Source organism: Rhinoraja longicauda, chromosome 3, assembly GCF_053455715.1.
Source record: "Rhinoraja longicauda isolate Sanriku21f chromosome 3, sRhiLon1.1, whole genome shotgun sequence".
Taxonomy (NCBI): Eukaryota; Metazoa; Chordata; class Chondrichthyes; order Rajiformes; family Arhynchobatidae; genus Rhinoraja; species Rhinoraja longicauda.
In genome coordinates, this window is record NC_135955.1 from 29,611,727 (window position 1) to 29,629,988 (window position 18,262).

Here is an 18,262-nt window from a genome sequence, read left to right on the forward strand (position 1 = left end):
TTGGACGTGATGCGCCGAAGAAACTATTTGTGTGCTGTACAACCTAATGGCTCCTCTTTATTTAGCAAAATGCATATCACAAATAAAAACTTAGGGCAAAGGAAACAACTTCCAGTTTCCCACAATAAATTGCCAATGATAATAACAAAAACCTGCAAGTTCATCGTTGCCTATATTTTTATTATTTTTACTATTTTGGACTCGCAGCTGCCCCTCCAGTTACACATTTGTAGAAGCATGGTCTATTAGGCATCCACAATCAAACGTGGTTGGTCAGAAGCCTGTGCACTAATTCTGCATTGTCAATAAACAACATTCTTAAAGCAAAATGCATGCTTGATATTCAGATGTGACCATAGAATTATATTGGTGTAAAACACCCCAAACTCTTTAAATAGAACTTCTGTTTTAAAAAAAAATTCAGATTATTCTCATGAAAAAACAAGAATCTGACCCATGCGGGAGAAAGCAGGAGAACGGGTTGAGAGGGAAAGACAGATCAGCCATGTTTGAATGGCGGAGTGGACTTGATGGGCTGAATGGCCTAATTCTGTTCCTATAACATGAATTTAAGCCCTACTTTTCCAGCATAGCAGCATGCTGTTGTTGATGTATCACAGCAAACCTCCCAGTTGTTGGCTTTTATTACCAGAGGTAGAACATAATAAGTAGGAAGTTTTTACTGGAGCTATACAAAGCCCTGGTTAGACCTCTTCTGGAGAACAGTGTATACTTCTCAGAATCACAGCTTTGGAAAGATGAATGGGCCTTGAATATACTGCAGTGTAGTGTTCTTGAATGTCAACCCTCTGCTTTAGGCGGGTTTACAGTAGACATTAAAAATAACTGTCTTGCCGTTTCTGGATTATGAAAGATTAAGTGGTGGCTTGAATGAGAGTTTGAAAGGAATTGGTGGACCACATAGTGAGAAAATATTTCTAGGACATTGTAGTGCACAGGCAGGCAAGCTATTCAAGATAGGTTTCAGATTTCTTTTGCAAATTCTCTCCCTAGAACCCAATTAATAATTTAAAATAGATATAAAAGAAAACTGCAGTTGCTGTGTGGTTAAAATTAAAACAGAAAATGCTAGAAGCCTGGAGGTTGTGCAAAATCCATGGACAAAAAAAATAAATCATATTAATGATAAATGATACAATCTATCATTTACAGAAGCCAATTAATCTACAAACCTGTACGTCTTCAGAATGTGGGAGGAAACCGAGCACCCGGAGAAAGCCCACGCGGTCGCAGGGAGAACGTACAAACTCCACACAGACAGCACCCGTAGTCTGTGGCACTGAAAGGCACCAACTCTATCGCTGCGCCACTCAGTCACCCAATTCCTCTCCTTGTGTCATTACCGAGACTGTTATCTTAGCTCTCCAGAGGAACTGTGACAATCTACATAAGGATAATATCTGTCCTGATGGGATATGGGTACTGCTGGTTATGCCAACACCATTAATTGCCCGTGATACAAAAGATTTGTTGGACCATTTAAGAGGGGAGCTAAACATCAACAACTTCTACAGCAATTTACATTTATATAACTTCTCCAAAGAAGCAAACAGGACAGGTTCTCAAAAAAAGTGACTAAGCCTTTTATTAGTGTAAATGTCCAAATGATTGCTCATATAGTCGGGTTGTAAGGAGCATTTGAATGGAGGAGGGAGAGTTAGGGATGGAATCCCAGAGTTTAGGAGTTTGACAGCTGAAGACACAGTCATCAATGGTGAAGCAATGAAAATTTAGGAAACTCATGAGACTGGAAATGAAAGACCAAAAATTTCCAACACATTCGAAAATACCTAATTTAAAATAGATATAAAAGAAAACTGCAGTTGCTGTGTGATTAAAATTAAAACAGAAAATGCTAGAAGTCTGGAGGTTGTGCAAAATCCATGGACAAAAAAAATAAATCATATTAACCATGTCTGTCCATCGGAAAAAAGGAAGACCTTTAGTATTAAATGGCAGAGAGGGAGCAGAAGAGGAGGGTAGAATTAAGGAATAATTTCACATAGGACGAGGTCAGGATTGCCCAAAAGATATATTGTTTATGCAACCATCTGGTTGATTTATTAATGAGGGTTGTTAGTGGAAACAAATAAAAGGACATAAAAGTCGCAAAATGTAGAGCAGAGCTTTGCTGGTACGTGAAACCATAAAAGTAATTCTGAAAATGCCCAGCAGGTTCGGCAGTATCTGTGGAGAATGGAACCATATTTCTGTTACTGATGCATAGTTCTGATGCTAACTGAGAAGGCGGCTTATCTTATTTTAGTCTTGTGCTAACTAAACATATGGGGTCAAGTTAAGTGAATTGAAATCAGTACTGATCATGTGGAGGAAAATAACTGCAGATACTGGTACAAATCGAAGGTATCACAAAATGCTGGAGTAACTCAGCAGGTCAGGCAGCATCTAGGAGAGAGGGAATGGGTGACGTTTCAGGTCGAGACCCTTCTTCAGACTGAAGAAGCGTCTCGACCCGAAACATCACCCATTCCCTCTCTCCTAGATGCTGCCCGACCTGCTGAGTTACTCCAGCATTTTGTGATACCTCAGTACTGATCATGTTGATTCCTCCTGTGTCACGTCTGTTAATGCCTGTTAATTTCATGTGTCAATGTCCGTGTGTCTTCTTTATCAGGCAGGTAGGATACAAAAATGACGACCATTTTATGTTTGTAGGCATTAGCTGTTTTACATTTTGTGGAACTAGATAAGATTTGCAGTTGGATGGCCTTGGACAATGAAGAGATTGCTTTGGCAACATCCAGCCTCTTCCAGACCATCCTGGATAACTTTGAAGGCAAAGATAGTAAGGAACATCATGGGAAAGATGAAGCTGTGGTGCTTGGTATGTATCTGAGTTTTGAGATACTAAAAATGCATGTAACAGAAGTGTTGATCTACTTATAGATCTAACTAAGGGAAAATACTCATCTTAAAACATATTAGGCAATGATTATAGAATCAATAAATGATAAATCAGACAATAATTTTGTCGTTAATTGTGTAATATTGCGATACGGTCTACCCTCGTTATTATGGACCTCTTTATAAAGGATTTTGGTTCTGTGTCCCTACAGTAATCAGACAGTCCCTACAGTAATCAATCCCTTTATAAACACACACTGTTAATTACACTGCGGAGGCCATACAATTGGCAAGTAATTGCTTCGATCAACACTTGTGTCATGATGAAGAACACAAAGTGCTGGAGTAACTCAGCAGGTCAGGCAGCATCTCTGGAGAGCAAGGATAGGTGATGTTTCGGGTCGAGATGCACTGTTTTTATTGCGCCTTGCACTCGACCGCCACCAGGCTGAGTCCCGCAGTAGTGCCGGGAGACGGAGCACCAATGTTCACAACCTCCCTGGTCACTCTGAGGCGGGAACCACCGCCGCCGACCCTCACCACCACCCCAGCCGCTTCCAGACCGGTCCTACCGACCTTCACCTCCAGGCCGGGCTGCCGACGCCATCCTTGGCTCGCACCGCCTCCCTGGCCGCTTCCAGGCCAGACCTACTACCGCTACCGCCGGCTCACACAGCTCCCTCAGCCTCTTCCAAGCCACGCCTGTCACTGCCATAACCGACCCTCACCTCTACCCTGGCTGCCAACAGGCTGGGGGCCAAACACTCATCTGGATTCCAGGCCCAGTTCCAGACCTAGAGTCTGAAGAAGGGTCTTGATCTAAAACATCACCTATCCGAGTTCTTCAGAAATGCAGCCTGACCTGCTGAGTTACTCCAGCGCTTTGTGTCCTTTTGCGTATTAACCATCATCTGCAGTTCTTTGTTTCTACTACTTGTGCAATGATACTCAATCACATGGCAATCCCTTACTTAATTATAGCAGACAATTGGCAATAACGGACACCATTCCCCCTCCATGGTCCGTTATAATGATGGTTTACTGGATTGCTATATCTAGTTACATTTGTGGTGCCCCAAAGCATTTGCCTTAATGGTCTCTGACCTCATTTGGTGACAAAGGGAGCAACTAATTATCACCATCTCTTCCACCATCACAAGCGTCACAGATAAACCTATGCCAAAGCATTGACAATTTCTCTATTGCCAGTTTTAGTTTAGTTTAGAGATTAATTTAGTTTAGAGATACAGCATGGAAACAGGTTCTTTGATCCACCAAATCTACGCCGATCATCGATCACCCAGCCACACCAGTTCCATTCCCCCCACACACGAGGGGCAACTTATAAAGATCAATTAACCTGCGCTCGGTCCGCGTTAACCAATCTGATCTCCCAGTGGCTGAGCACTTCAACTCCCCCTCCCATTCCCAGTCTGACCTTTCTGTCATGGGCCTCCTCCAGTGCCATAGTGAGTCCCACCGGAAATTGGAGGAACAGCACCTCATATTTCGCTTGGGCAGCTTGCAGCCCAGTGGTATGAACATTGACTTCTCCAACTTTAGATAGTTCCTCTGTCCCTCTCTTCCCCTCCCCCTTCCCAGATCTCCCACTGTCTTCCTGTCTCCACCTATATCCTTCCTTTGTCCCGCCCCCCTGACATCAGTCTGAAGAAGGGTCTCGACCCGAAACGTCGCCCATTCCTTCTCTCCTGAGATGTTGCCTAACCTGCTGAGTTACTCCCTCATTTTGTGAATGAATACCTTCGATTTGTACCAGCATCTGCATTTATTTTCTTACACTTTAATTAACCTGCAAACCTGCACGCCTTTGGGATGTGGGAGGAAATTAGAGCACCTGGAGGAAACCCAAGCGGGCACAGAGTACAAACTCCACACAAACAGCACTCAAGGTCAGGACCAAACCCTGTTCTCTGGCACTGTTAGGCAGCGGCTCGACCAGCTGCCAACTAACATCATATCATATCATATCATATCATATCATATCATATATATACAGCCGGAAACAGGCCTTTTCGGCCCACCAAGTCCGTGCCGCCCAGCGATCCCCGTACATTAACACTATCCTACACCCACTAGGGACAATTTTTACATTTACCCAGCCAATTAACCTACATACCTGTACGTCTTTGGAGTGTGGGAGGAAACCGAAGATCTCGGAGAAAACCCACGTAGGTCACGGGGAGAACGTACAAACTCCTTACAGTGCAGCACCCGTAGTCAGGATCGAACCTGAGTCTCCGGCGCTGCATTCGCTGTAAAGCAGCAACTCTACCGCTGCGCTACCGTGCCGCCCATATTGAACACATCCTTGTTCAAATGGAGTTTTCTTTTCAAAAATTATTTGGAATGATTTACTTTCCAAAGATTCTATAGTCTGGAATGCTGAGGTACAAACACAAAGTACATCAGATGGAAACTTGAAACTAAAAACAAATGTAGAAAAGTTCAGCAGGTCAGGCAGTATCCTGGGGAAGAGAAACACAGTTGACATTTCAGGTTGTTGGCCTTTCATCATTTGTTCTGATGAAAGGTTATTGACCTAAATCAGTATCTCTGTTTTTCTTTGCACAGATGGGGCCTAACCTGCCAAGTATTGTCTCTGTTTTAACCTCAGAAATAACTAATAACTTCTGGGCTGAAGATGTACTCTGATCTTAGGCCACACTCTTATTTGGCAATTCTCCCAAGTGGGCCCATACTCCCTGAGAGTATGCCTTTCTTTTTTTTTTTACCTTTCTCACTGCAGTTTGTTCTGTAAATTGTTTCACAGAAGATGCTATTTATAAAAGTACCCCTTCTACTTATTTGTGCTTTACTGTTACACCTCACTCCTATAAATAGTATTGCTTCATGTCTCACTCCTCTTTCCACAATCTGCACTGCTCTGTTTGCCTTGTTGAGTTTGCATATTTTATTTAAAACCAAACAGATTTTTCTACTTCATATTTTCTTTTGCTGAATCAATGTGTAAAACAGTTAATGTTATATAAAATCATTAGGCTCCAAAGGAAAATATTTGGCCCATTATATATTTGGAGACCTTTAAATGATCTACCTAATTAATCACTCGGTTCTCTCTTTTACTAAAACCCTGCCAATTGTGCCATTATTTTTCCAATTCCCTTCTGAAAGTTGTTCACTGTTATTAATTTATGGGATGCGGGCACTGCTGACAGGGCCAGTATTTATTGTCCATCCACAATCGCCCTTGACAAGATGAATGAGTGGCAATTACTCTTTGACTGTGCAGTTTAGATTTTGAGCTGGAGTGGGATTTGAACAAAAAACCTCTGGGCCCAATGTGCAATACAAGGCCAGATCTGGCAATTCCCCTTCCCAGAGCTGCTGCCATAGACTCTTAAACTTAACTCTGCTTTATTCGGTTATTACATTATTGTACTTTAATATTTTTTTGGACTATGTGATTGCATGGCAATCTTGCACCATTCTGCTGTTTTGCACTCATCATTGTGTTTATCATGACTGTATGTATTCTGTTTACTCTGTGAGCTCCATTTGAACAAGGAATTTCATTGCACCCTGGTGTATATAACCTATCTGAATCATTGCATTTAACTGAAGTCCCCAAGCCCTGGTTTTGTTCTAATAAATCACCACTAAACTATTTGAATCTTTGACTATACAGGTGACCTGCAGACTATTTTATGGCATTCAGGATAATTTTGTGTTTGGCCTTGAGCATGAAACCTGCATGAGAATTGGCCCTTGACTTCACTCTATACAATGAACTGGTTTGACCTCAAATGATCTGAATGTGAATATTATTGGCTCATGTCTTTGCCATGACTTTCAAAAGATAAATTCTTCCTCCTCTTGGTTGTAAATCTGTTTTATTCTCTGCAGATACATCGAAGGACGTGAAGATGATAATCACACGTCTCCTGGAAATGCTGGTTGACCCCAGTGTCTCAGGACATGGACGGGATCAGGCCCTCACCGTCCTGATTAGAAATGTACCTCGAAAGGACCTCGCCATTAAAGATAACACCAGAAGTTTGGACACCATTGATCTGGGTTAGTAAACACTTCATCGTATGTCTCCATAATTTGTGGAATTATATATCATGAAGTAATGTTGTCCAATGTGCAGTGAGGGAAGCCTTCTGGACTATTGGAGCATTGTTAGAGTTGCACTTTAGACATTAAAGATACGGCGTGGAAAGATGCTGTTTGGCCCATCGGGTCCGCACTGACCAAAGGTCACCCCGTACACTAGCTCTGTCCTACACACTAGGAACAATCTATCATTTACAGAAGCCAATTAACCTACAAACCTGTACGTCTTCAGAATGTGGGAGGAAACTGAGCACCCGGAGAAAGCCCACGCGGTCGCAGGGAGAACGTACAAACTTCACACAGACAGCACCCGTAGTCTGTGGCACTGAAAGGCACCAACTCTATCGCTGCGCCACTGAGTCACCCAATTCCATTCCTTGTGTCATTACTGAGACTGTTATCTTAGCTCTCGAGAGGAACTGTGACAACCTACATAAGGATAATATCTGTCCTGATGGGATATGGGTACTGCTGGTTATGCCAACACCATTAATTGCCCGTGATACAAAAGATTTGTTGGACCATTTAAGAGGGGAGCTAAACATCAACAACTTCTACAGCAATTTACATTTATATAACTTCTCAAAAGAAGCAAACAGGACAGGTTCTCAAAAAAAGTGACTAAGCCTTTTATTAGTGTAAATGTCCAAATGATTGCTCATATAGTCGGGTTGTAAGGAGCATTTGAATGGAGGAGGGAGAGTTAGGGATGGAATCCCAGAGTTTAGGAGTTTGACAGCTGAAGACACAGTCATCAATGGTGAAGCAATGAAAATTGAGGAAACTCATGAGACTGGAAATGAAAGACCAAAAATTTCCAACACATTCGAAAATACCTAAAGAAGTGCAAAGTGTTGTAACTTCAGTTACCCTAGTTACATAGTTTTAACAGTACTATCAATAAATCTTTCAGAAATCTAAATGCCTATCGATTTCTCTCTGTATCCAATTCAAGTAAAAATATTTCACCTTCAGGTCTGAAGAAGATTTTGAAAGTGGGAGGACAATTCCCTGAACTGCCAAACTGCCTGCCCTTGACTGAGAATACCTGCCTGACTGCTTCCATCTTACTTAATAAGCTTTATGATGATCTTCGAGACGACGAGGAAAGAGCGAATTTCCGAAAAATCTGTGAGGGATATGTAACGTAAGTGCCGGAGGCCTAGCCGCCTGTTTTACCTGATGTTTAATTCCATTATCAGAGGCACAGGTGTCATAGTCATACAGCACAGAAGCAGTCCCTTTGACCCAACACGTCCATGCCAACTAAGATACCCCATCGAAGCTAGTCCCATTTGTCTCCATTTGGCTCATATCCCTCTAAACCTTTCCGATTCATGCACCTCTCTAAATGTCTTTAAATGCTGTTATTGTATTTGCCCCAACTACTTCCTCTGTCAGTTTGTTCCATATTCAAATCACTCTCTGTGTGAAACAGTTGTCTTTCAGATTCCTGTTAAATCTTTCCCCTCTCACCTTCAACCTATGCCGTCATGTTCCCTTAACCTGCGAAAAAAAACTATGTCTCGTTTCCCAATTTCTTCCCTTAATGATTTTATATGAAGACTGCGTGCATTAATCCTACCTATGCCCCTTATGATTTGAAACACTTCTATAAGATCATCCCTCAGTCTCCTGCGCTCCAAGGAATAAAGTCCTGGGCTGCCCAACCTCTCTCTATAACTCAGGCCCTCGAGTCCTGGCAACATCCTTGTAAATCTTCTCTGCATTCTCTACAGCTTAATGGCATCTTTCCTAAGTCTAAGGGACTGTTATGAAGAATATCAAAGGGATTTTTCTGGCGTTTTGACCAATATTTATCCTTTATTGGACATCAATAAAGTCATGGGATGGCAGGACTTTCATATGAAGAAAGACTGGGTAGACTAGGCTTATACTCGCTGGAATTTAGAAGACTGAGGGGGGATCTTATAGAAACATGTAAACTTCTTAAGGGGTTGGAGAGGCTAGATGCGGGAAGATTGTTCCCGATGTTGGGGAAGTCCAGAACCAGGGGTCACAGCTTAAGGATAAGGGGGAAGTCTTTTAGGACCGAGATGAGAAAACATTTCTTCACACAGAGAGTGGTGAGTCTGTGGAATTCTCTGCCACAGAAGGTAGTTGAGGCCAGTTCATTGGCTATATTTAAGAGGGAGTTAGATGTGGCCCTTGTGGCTAAAGGGATCAGGTGGTATGGAGAGAAGGCAGGTGGTACAGGTTACTGAGCTGGATGATCAGCCATGATCATATTGAATGGCGGTGCAGGCTCGAAGGGCCGAATGGCCTACTCCTGCACCTATTTTCTATGTTTCTATGTTTCTATCACTAAAGCAGATTCTCTGCTCATTTTCACCATTAGCATTTGTGGGAAGCTACTGTGTGTAAAGCTTCCTAATTACTATAGTGGCTACAATTTTAAGTAATACTCCCCCATATCCCTCCTCTCTTTCCTTGCCACCCCTCACCCTGGTGCACAACAGTTCTTTCACGATCTCCCGTCACCTCAATCACCCTCCTCCTTTCCCTTCCTTTGTAAGCTCATCTCCCATTGTTCATCTCCCATGTTTCCCTTTTTTCCTTCCTTCTTTCCTCTCTTCCCTGTCCGCTTCTATTCATATTCCCCCATCCCGTTTTACATTTCACTCCTCTCCTTTCCTGTTCTGAATCTTCTTTTCACCTTTAGCCTTTGTCACTTACTGCACCCATCTGCCAATTACCCCTCCTCCCCCTTGCCCATATCCACCTATCACTTTCCTGGCTTTGTCCCGCTATCCACCTTTCCTTTCCAGTTTTTCCCCCCTGATTTCTATCAGTCTGAGGAAGGATCCTGATCGGAAACCATGTCTGTCCATTTCCCTCCACAGATGCTGCCTGTCCTGAGTTTTTTTGAGAGAGGAAACAGTATAACTTGAAGTTGCAGAGAGGGGGTGGGGAGGGAAGGATGGTTAGGACAAAGTGAACATCTCTGACGGGGTGAGCTCAGGATTGCAGAGGGGATAAGCTGTTGATGAAGTGATCTGTTTATTAGGGAAACTAAGGCAATTAAAGAGAAATAACGTCATATAACCTCAGAAATTATTTATTGATTCATATGCAGAATATCTAACTCATAAGAATATTTCCATCGCATGTACTTCCTTCTTGCAGAAATGCAAATAAGAGAAAAGAATACTGTAAAATTATTCAGGCTACAAAGTTTGAAATCAATATAACCATACTAGAGAGCAGTAGGTTTACAAAATTAGCGAAAGGTAGAATGAAGAAGCTTGACTTTTCATGAAGGAGAATGGCTTTTACAATCTCAGGATGAAACTTTTACCAATAAACACATTTGGCTTGGTGTAAACCAGCACCTGCGGGTCCTTCCAACTCAATAGATTTGGAAGTATAGTCACAGTTGTATGGCTGATGATTTGCCTGATTTAGATTATGAGCACGATTGTAGAATATTTCTAATTTAGTAGGAATTTGACTGAGTCCTCTTCCACCGGTGGTGGGATATACTGTCATCAAGGATAAAGTAATACATTCTTCTTGCACTGATGGGAGGAGATGAAAGTTAAGAGAATGCCTTATGATACAGCCAGTGATTGGAATTTACATGGTCTCTTACACTCTTACACTAGAAAGAGTTTGCACCAGAAAGGGAGTGTTATATTATTTATATTTAATTTACAGTTGAAAAATATAGAAGTGTTGTTGCAGTAATCAGCTTATCTTGAACTCAGCAGACTATTTGTTAAAAACACCTCGCTAACCAAACAAAAAGTGACCTCTTACTACAATGGAACACAACAGACCAGCAACAATCTTTTTCCATGATGCCAGCATGAGAAAGTATAACTAGTGCTCATATTACAGCATTTTGTTTAGGGTTGGATTGATTGAATTACTAATCGCTGATGTAGGGTACTGATTAAAAATATACGTGCTGTTCTTACAACATTGAAGTGCTTTGCCACCATTGAAGTACTTTTGAATTGTAGTAACATAACACTTGTAGACATCCAAGTCATCTGAGGAAGGGTCTCAACCCGAAACGTCACCCATTCTTTCTCTCCTGAGATGCTGCCCGTCCCGCTGAGTTACTCCAGCTTTTTGTGTCTATCTTTGGTTTAAACCAGCATCGGCAGCTCCTCCCTTCACAAGTCATATGAGCACAAGTTGATCATTGCCAGCTTATCTAACTTTGTGTTATTCAATGAGGGATATTTCGTTTACTTTAGTTTAGAGATACTCCGTGGAAACAGGCCCTTTGCCCCACTGAATCTGTGCCGACCAGCAAATCCCAAACACTAACACCATCCTACACACACTAAGGACAACTTACAATTTTACCAAGCCAATTAGCTTACAAGCTTATGTTTGGAGTGTGGGAGGCAACTGGAGCACCCAGAGAAAACCCACATAGGTCACGGGGAGAATGTACAAACTCCATACAGACAGCACCCATATTGAACACGGATGTCTGACGCTGTAAGGCAGCAACCCAAACTAAGCACCACCATGCTGCCCTATATAGTGTTGACTAGGATACGTGAGAACTTCCCTGGTTTCTTTGGGAACAGTGCCAAGGGAACTCCTTGTGCCTACCTAAAAGAGCAGACAGACTTGAATTTAAAGTCTTGTACAAAAGGCAGCACCAGTGACAGTGCAGCACTCTCAATACCACGCAAACCTGGATTTTGTCATAAGGTCATAAGGAATAGGAGTAGAATTAGGCCATTCAGCCCATCAATTCTACTCCACCATTCAATCATGGCCCTATCTCTCCGTCCTAACCCTATTCTCCTGCCTTCTTCCCATAACCTCTGACACCTGTACTAATCAAGAATCTATCTATCTCTGCCTTAAAAATATCCACTGACTTGGCCTCCACAGCCTTCTGTGGCAAAGAATTCCACAGATGCACCACACTCTGACTAAAGAAATTTCTCCTCATCTCCTTCCTAAAAGAATGTTCTCTAGTTCTGAGGCTATGACCTCTAGCCCTAGACTCCCCCACAAGTGGAAACATCCTCTCCACATCCACTCTATCCAAGCCTTTCACTATTCTGTATGTTTCAATGAGGTTCCCCCCTCATTCTTCTAAACTCCAGCGAGTGTAGGCCCAGTGTTGACAAATGCTCATCATAGGTTAACTTACTCATTCCTGGGATCATTCTCTGCAGTGCCACAGTGCAGTGCACCCTCTCCAGTGCCAGCACATCCTTCCTCAGATATGGTGCCCAAAATTGCTGACAATATTCCAAATGCGGCCTGACCAGCACCTTATAGAGCCTCAACATTACATGCCTGTTTTTGTATACAAGCCCTCTTGGAATAAATGCTAGCATTGAGTTTGCTTTCTTGTGCTTGAGATTCCAGCGTGGATGGTGGATGTGAGCCCACAAATCTATAACATGGATGTAGGTTTGCAATCCACTGAGCCACAGTTGTAACTCTTGTCTGAACTTCAATTATTAATGTCAAAGTTACATTTTAACCTGCATTTCCAATGATTTTTCAATATTGGGCCAGAAAATGTAAAAAAACAAGATGAGACTTAAGGGCCTGTCCCACTTAGGCGATTTTTTAGGCGACTGCCGGTGACTGTCAAAGTCGTAGCAGATCGCCACAATTTTCTTTTACCCTACGACAATGACCACGACAATGCCGAGTCAGGTCGAGATTACACCGTCTTCGGAAACATCGCGAAATTCCCACGCTGTCAATGCTTCTCCGTCGTCCTAATTTTCGCTGAAATCACTGACAAATCGGTAATTACTTGAGAGTTTTGAAATATAACATCTTGCCCGGGTTACTTGAAAAGCAAGCTTCACGGTAACAAGGCATAAACTGGATTGACTTCCAGTTTACTAATAGCAGTATTAAGAAATTTAATTTAAAAAGTGGTTAAATGGATTTTTGTGAAAAGTGTGTGGGCATTCTTTGAAAATGTACGGGAGATGCATATCTGCTTTCTGGGTTGCATATCTGGGTTGGGAGCCTACTTTAAATGTAATCGCTGATGGCCATAAACATCGCGAAAATTCCCACGCTTACCTGACCGTCAAACAGTCGCCTCCAATCTACCTGTCAAATGTCCTGATGGTAAATAAATTGGTTAAACACAAGTATTTTATGGTATCTTCAAATGACTTTACTTAATTTAATATTACGTGCTTCTAAATGCATCTAAGAGAACCTAGCAAACCTGGGGACAGCATGTGACAGCGCCCGCAATAAGCAACGATACCTGGTGACAAGCCAGCTGTCGCCGAGAGATTTCATACTGGATTTCACAGCGACGAGCCGAGATCCACTACGATTCTTTGAAGACTCCTCATGATCATGCCCGCGACACCCTGGCGAACTGTCGGCGACAGCCTAGTCATCGACAGTCGCCTTAAAATCGCCTAAGTGGGACAGGCCCTTTACTAAGATGAAGTTCAGGATCGATGTTGGCCAGATTAATATGATTTGCAAAATAGAAGTGGAGCTGATCAATTTGGATATGACCTGGACTGATGATCCATGCTTGCCTGGAGTCTGAATTTGAATTGAGGCTGCTCTTCATTCATTTGGATAGCTAGAACAATGGAAGTAACTGCATTAAACTTCACGAAAAACAATAATGCACATTAAAACTATTTAAATATTTTTAATGCATCACAGGGGGACGATCAAGCAACATTTGGCACTGAGCCTACCATAAAGCGATCTTTAGAGACTACCAAAGAGAGAAATTTAAAGGTGTTTTGTAATGAAGGAGATGCTTTGAGAGAGAATTACAGAGTTCATCAAAAGCAGGGTAACTTCAAGAGAGAGTTAGATTTAGCTCTGAGGGCTAAAAGAATCAAGGGATATGGAGAAAAAGCAGGAACGTGGTACTGATTTTAGATGTCCAGCCTTGATCATATTGAATGGCGGTGCTGGCTCGAAGGGCCGAATGGCCTAGTCCTGCAACTATTTTTCTATGATTCTATTTCTAAATGGAATTGGGGATGGGTGTGAGATTGGAGCTGACAGAATGTCAAGTTTTTTGGAAGGAGAGAGCCATCAAACTGTGGGGGTTTCTTCTGGTGTTGCAGAATCTTTGCACATCCTGAAGCCATATGGGCGGCACAGAGGCGCAGTGGTAGAGTTGCTGCCTTACAGCGCCAGAGACCCGGCTTTGATCCCGACTACCTGTGCTGTACGTATGGAGTTTGTAGGTTTTCCCTGTGACTGCGTGGGTTTTCTACGGTTTTCTTCCACATTCCAAACGCACAGGTTTGTAGGTTAATTGGCATTGGTGAGTTTTAAATTGTCCTTCGTGTGTAGGATAATGTTAGTGTACAGGATGATCGTTGGTCGGTGCGAATTTGGTGGGCTGTGCTGTATCTCTCAAGTCTAACGACTAAAGGGTCAGAAGATGAACTGGACACTGTTAGTTGCTGCTAGTGTGTAGATTAATGTTAGAATCTCAGGAGGAGTTGATGAGAAGGTGGGGGAGATTTAAATGGGATTTGTTTAGAATTCGTATCAATAGACACTTGATGATCAGTGAGGACCTTGTGGGCTGAAGGGCCTATTTCCGTGCTGTCTCTATGACTTTGAAAGTCATATTGTGCTGGACTAATGGATGATAGATGATTGGTGGGGATTCAAAATTGAGCAGCAGTATTTTGGCTGAGCTTGAGTTTATGGAGGATAAGGGCTGTGCAGTGACAAGGAGGAAAAGAACACTAATGTTTTTATTTATCTTCATCATGACGCTGCAGGAGCAAGTTTGATCCTAAGAACATGGAGAAAAACCTGCATGCAATCCAGTGTGTGTCCGCACTCCTTCAGGGACCTTATGATGTTGGTAACAGCATTCTGGCTTTGCAAGGGGTGATGGAGATGATGATTGCATTGTGTGCTTCGGAGAGAGAGATTGACCAAATGGTGACATTGGAGGCCATCATCCATGCAGCTAGCAAAGCCAGTAGAGCAGGTTTCATTATCACCAATGGAATCAGCTTAATGAAGGACATGTATAAGAAGTCAACCAATGAGAAGATCAAGATCAGAGCCTTGGTGGTGAGTTGTATTCAAGTGTTTTTGCTAACATTATAGGCAGTGGGTAAGTGCTTCCATTTAGTCTTCCATACCGTGTGGCTTTCCTCCAGGTTCTCCAGTTTCCTCCCACATCCCAAATAATTGCTGGTTTGTAGGTTAATTGGACCACTGTAAATTGCCCCTAGCATTTAGGACTAGTGCACAGGTGGTCAGCGTGAACTCAGTGGGCCGAAGGGCCTGTTTCCACCCAGTATCTCTAAAGTAAAACTAAACTCACTCTATCCTACTGCCCTTAACATTTTTCCCCACTGTAATTGGTCTCAACAATAACAGAAATGATAGCATTATAACTGTAGATTACATCTAGTGTAAGTCAAGGTCACACAGTACTGTGTATTGACTTGAAGATCATGCTAAAACACAGCCCAACTCACTCAGCCACGACTGGCACCCAATTGAATTAACCAGAGCCAAGTGCTAATTAATGCATGCTAAATGCACGACTTCAAAACTCCGAGGAAATTAAAAAAATTGTTGGTATGTTTAAGTACAAGGGTATTAATAGGTATGTTTTGAAAGCCGTTGATTATAATGATATTTTGAATTGAATAATTTTTTGAATTGAATTGAATACATTTGATTAGCCAAGTATGTATACATATAAGGAATTTGCCTTGATGCTTTGCTCACAAGTAACAACACAACATACAGTAGACAATTAAAAATAAAACATTTTAATTTAAACATGTGATGAATGAAATAAAATACCAGAGCACAAGGAGGCTACAGACCTTTGGCTGTTGAGTAGAGCTACTGCTCATGGAAAAAAAGCTGTTTTTATGTCTGGCTGTAGTGGCTTTGACAGTCCGGAGTCGTCTCCCAGAGGGATGTGCTTCAAAGAGTTTGTGGTCAGGGTGAGAGGGGTCAGAGATGATCTTGCCCGCTCACCTCCTGGCCCTTGCAGTGCACAGTTCGTCGATGGGGGAAGGTTGCAGCCAACAAACTTCTCAGCTGATCGAACGACGCACTGCAGCCTCCGGATGTCATGCTTGGTGGCTGAGCCAAACCAGAGCATGATTGAGAAAGTGAGGACAAACTCTATGATGGCAGTATAAAACTGGACCATCATTGCCTGTTGCAGATTGTGTTTTTTCAGCTGCCACTGGAAGTACATTCTCTGTTGGGCCTTTTTGACTGTGGAGTCAATGGTGGTCTCCTGTTTAAGGTCCCTGGAGATGATGGTTCCAAGGAACTTAAATGACTCCACAGATGTGACTGTGGTGTTGTTGATGGTGAGTGGGGGGAGGAGAGGGGGAGCTCTTTGAAAGCCTACAATTAGTTCCACTGTCTTAAGAGCATTGAGCTCCAGGTTGTTACCAGGACGCCAGCTGTGTCACTTCCTGTCTGTAGGCAGATTCCTCCCCATCCTGGATCAGTCCAATCAGGGTTACGTCATCCACAAACTTGAGAAACTTGACAGATGAGTCCGTGGAGGTGCAGTCGTTGGTGTAGAGAGTAAAGTAGAGGGGAGAGTACGCAGCCTTGCGGTGCTCCTATGCTGAGGGTCAGTGGGTCCGAGATGTGCTTTCCCAGCCTCACATGCTGCTTCCTGTCTGTCAGGAAGTTGATGATCCACTGACAGAGGGGTTCAGTCACGGTCAACTGGGAGAGTTTGGAGGGTAGTAGCTCTGGCACAATGGTGTTCAATGCAGAGCTAAAATCCACAAACAAAATCCTTGTATAGGTCCCCTGGCGGTCTAGATGCTGGAGGATGAAGTTCAGGCCCAGGTTGACAGTGTCATCCACTGATCTATTGGCCCATTATGCAAACTGCAGGGGGTCCAGCAGGGGGTTTGTGATATTTTTCAGACGGGCCAGCACGTCTTTCAAGGGTCTTCATGATTACAGAGGGCAGTGTGACAGGCCTGTAGTCATTAAGACCAGTAATCCTTGGCTTTTTGGGTACAGGAACAATAGAGGAGGCTTTGAAGCAGGCAGGGACAGTGCAGGTTTGCAGGGACTGTTTGAAAATGTCTGTGTAGACTGATGCCAGTTGTTCGGCACAGAGCTTGAGTGTAGAGGGGGAAACATTGTCCGCTCCTGGAGATTTCCAGCTTTTCTGTCTCCTGAGTAGCTTTTCCACCTCCACAATTTCTATTGTTAGTGATGGAGAAGTGGCCAGACTGATGTCGGGCAGGAAGGAGGGAGTGGGTAGTGTATGAGGGCCCAGTCTTTGCAGACTGGAGTCAGGATGTAAGTAGGTGTGAAGTGATGATTGGGAAGGAGTGGGTAGGGGAGGGAGGGAGGGGGTACTGGGGTTATGTTTCTGTCTATCAAACCTGCAGTAAAACACGTTCAGGTCCTTGGACGATTGTCCAAAAGCCCTTCCACACTGAAGTAGAGTCATTAGCTGAGAACTTGCTCCTCAACTTCTCAGAGTATCTTTCCTTGGCAGCTCTGATTCCACTTCTCAGCTTGTACTTGGCCTGCCTGTAGAGGTCTGCATCCTCGCTCCTGTAGGCCTCATCTTTAGACTGGTGGAGCTGTCTGAGTTCTGCTGTAAACCAAGGCTTGTCGTTGTTGAACCTGATTTGGGTCCTAGTGGGAACGCACTGTCCTCACAAAAGCTGACATATGATGCCACAGTGTCTGTATATTCATCGAGGCTTGTGGTTGCTTCCCTGAACACATTCCAATCAGTGCAGTCAAAGCAGGACTGGAGGTTTTCAATGCCCTCGCTTGTCCACTTTTTCGTTGTTCTGACCACAGGTTTAGCAGATTTTAGATTCTGCCTGTAGGTCGGAATAAGGTGAACTAAACAATGATCAGAGAGTCCCAGGGCCGCACGGGGAACAGAGCGATATGCGTTCTTAATTGTAGTATAACAATGATCACGTGTTCTCTCCCGTCTAGTGGGGCAGGTAACATGATGTCTGTGTTTTGGAAGCTCTCAAAACAATGACCATGGAGTTCGGGAAGTCACTCTCTACTCTCATTACCTGGTCAGCGAGTTGCGTTTGCGCCTCACATACGCAGGCTTGGGGAGGGGGATGTAAACTCCAGCGAGAATAAAAGAGGTAAATTTCCTCGGAGAATAAAAGGGTTTGCAAATTATAAAAAAAGATTCCAGATTAGGAGAACAGAAGTTAGACAGTGCCGTGATGTTGCTGCGCATTGGTTCGTATAGAAGCATATTCCACCGCTGCTTGATTTCCCCGCTGCATTCGCTCTGTGTAGTTGAAAGCCAGCCAGT

At 43.2% G+C, this 18,262-nt stretch overlaps 1 protein-coding gene across 1 annotated transcript in view; it reads left to right on the plus strand.

The window, feature by feature from the left end:
- Positions 1–18,262, plus strand: part of unc45b (unc-45 myosin chaperone B) — a 56,331-nt gene that overhangs the window by 10,339 nt on the left and 27,730 nt on the right. Inside the window, exons 6-9 of the mRNA XM_078396897.1 lie at positions 2,698–2,866; positions 6,772–6,942; positions 7,960–8,131; positions 14,730–15,030. Of these exons, the coding sequence (XP_078253023.1) occupies positions 2,698–2,866; positions 6,772–6,942; positions 7,960–8,131; positions 14,730–15,030 (813 nt within the window). The remainder of the gene's footprint in view (positions 1–2,697; positions 2,867–6,771; positions 6,943–7,959; positions 8,132–14,729; positions 15,031–18,262) is intronic.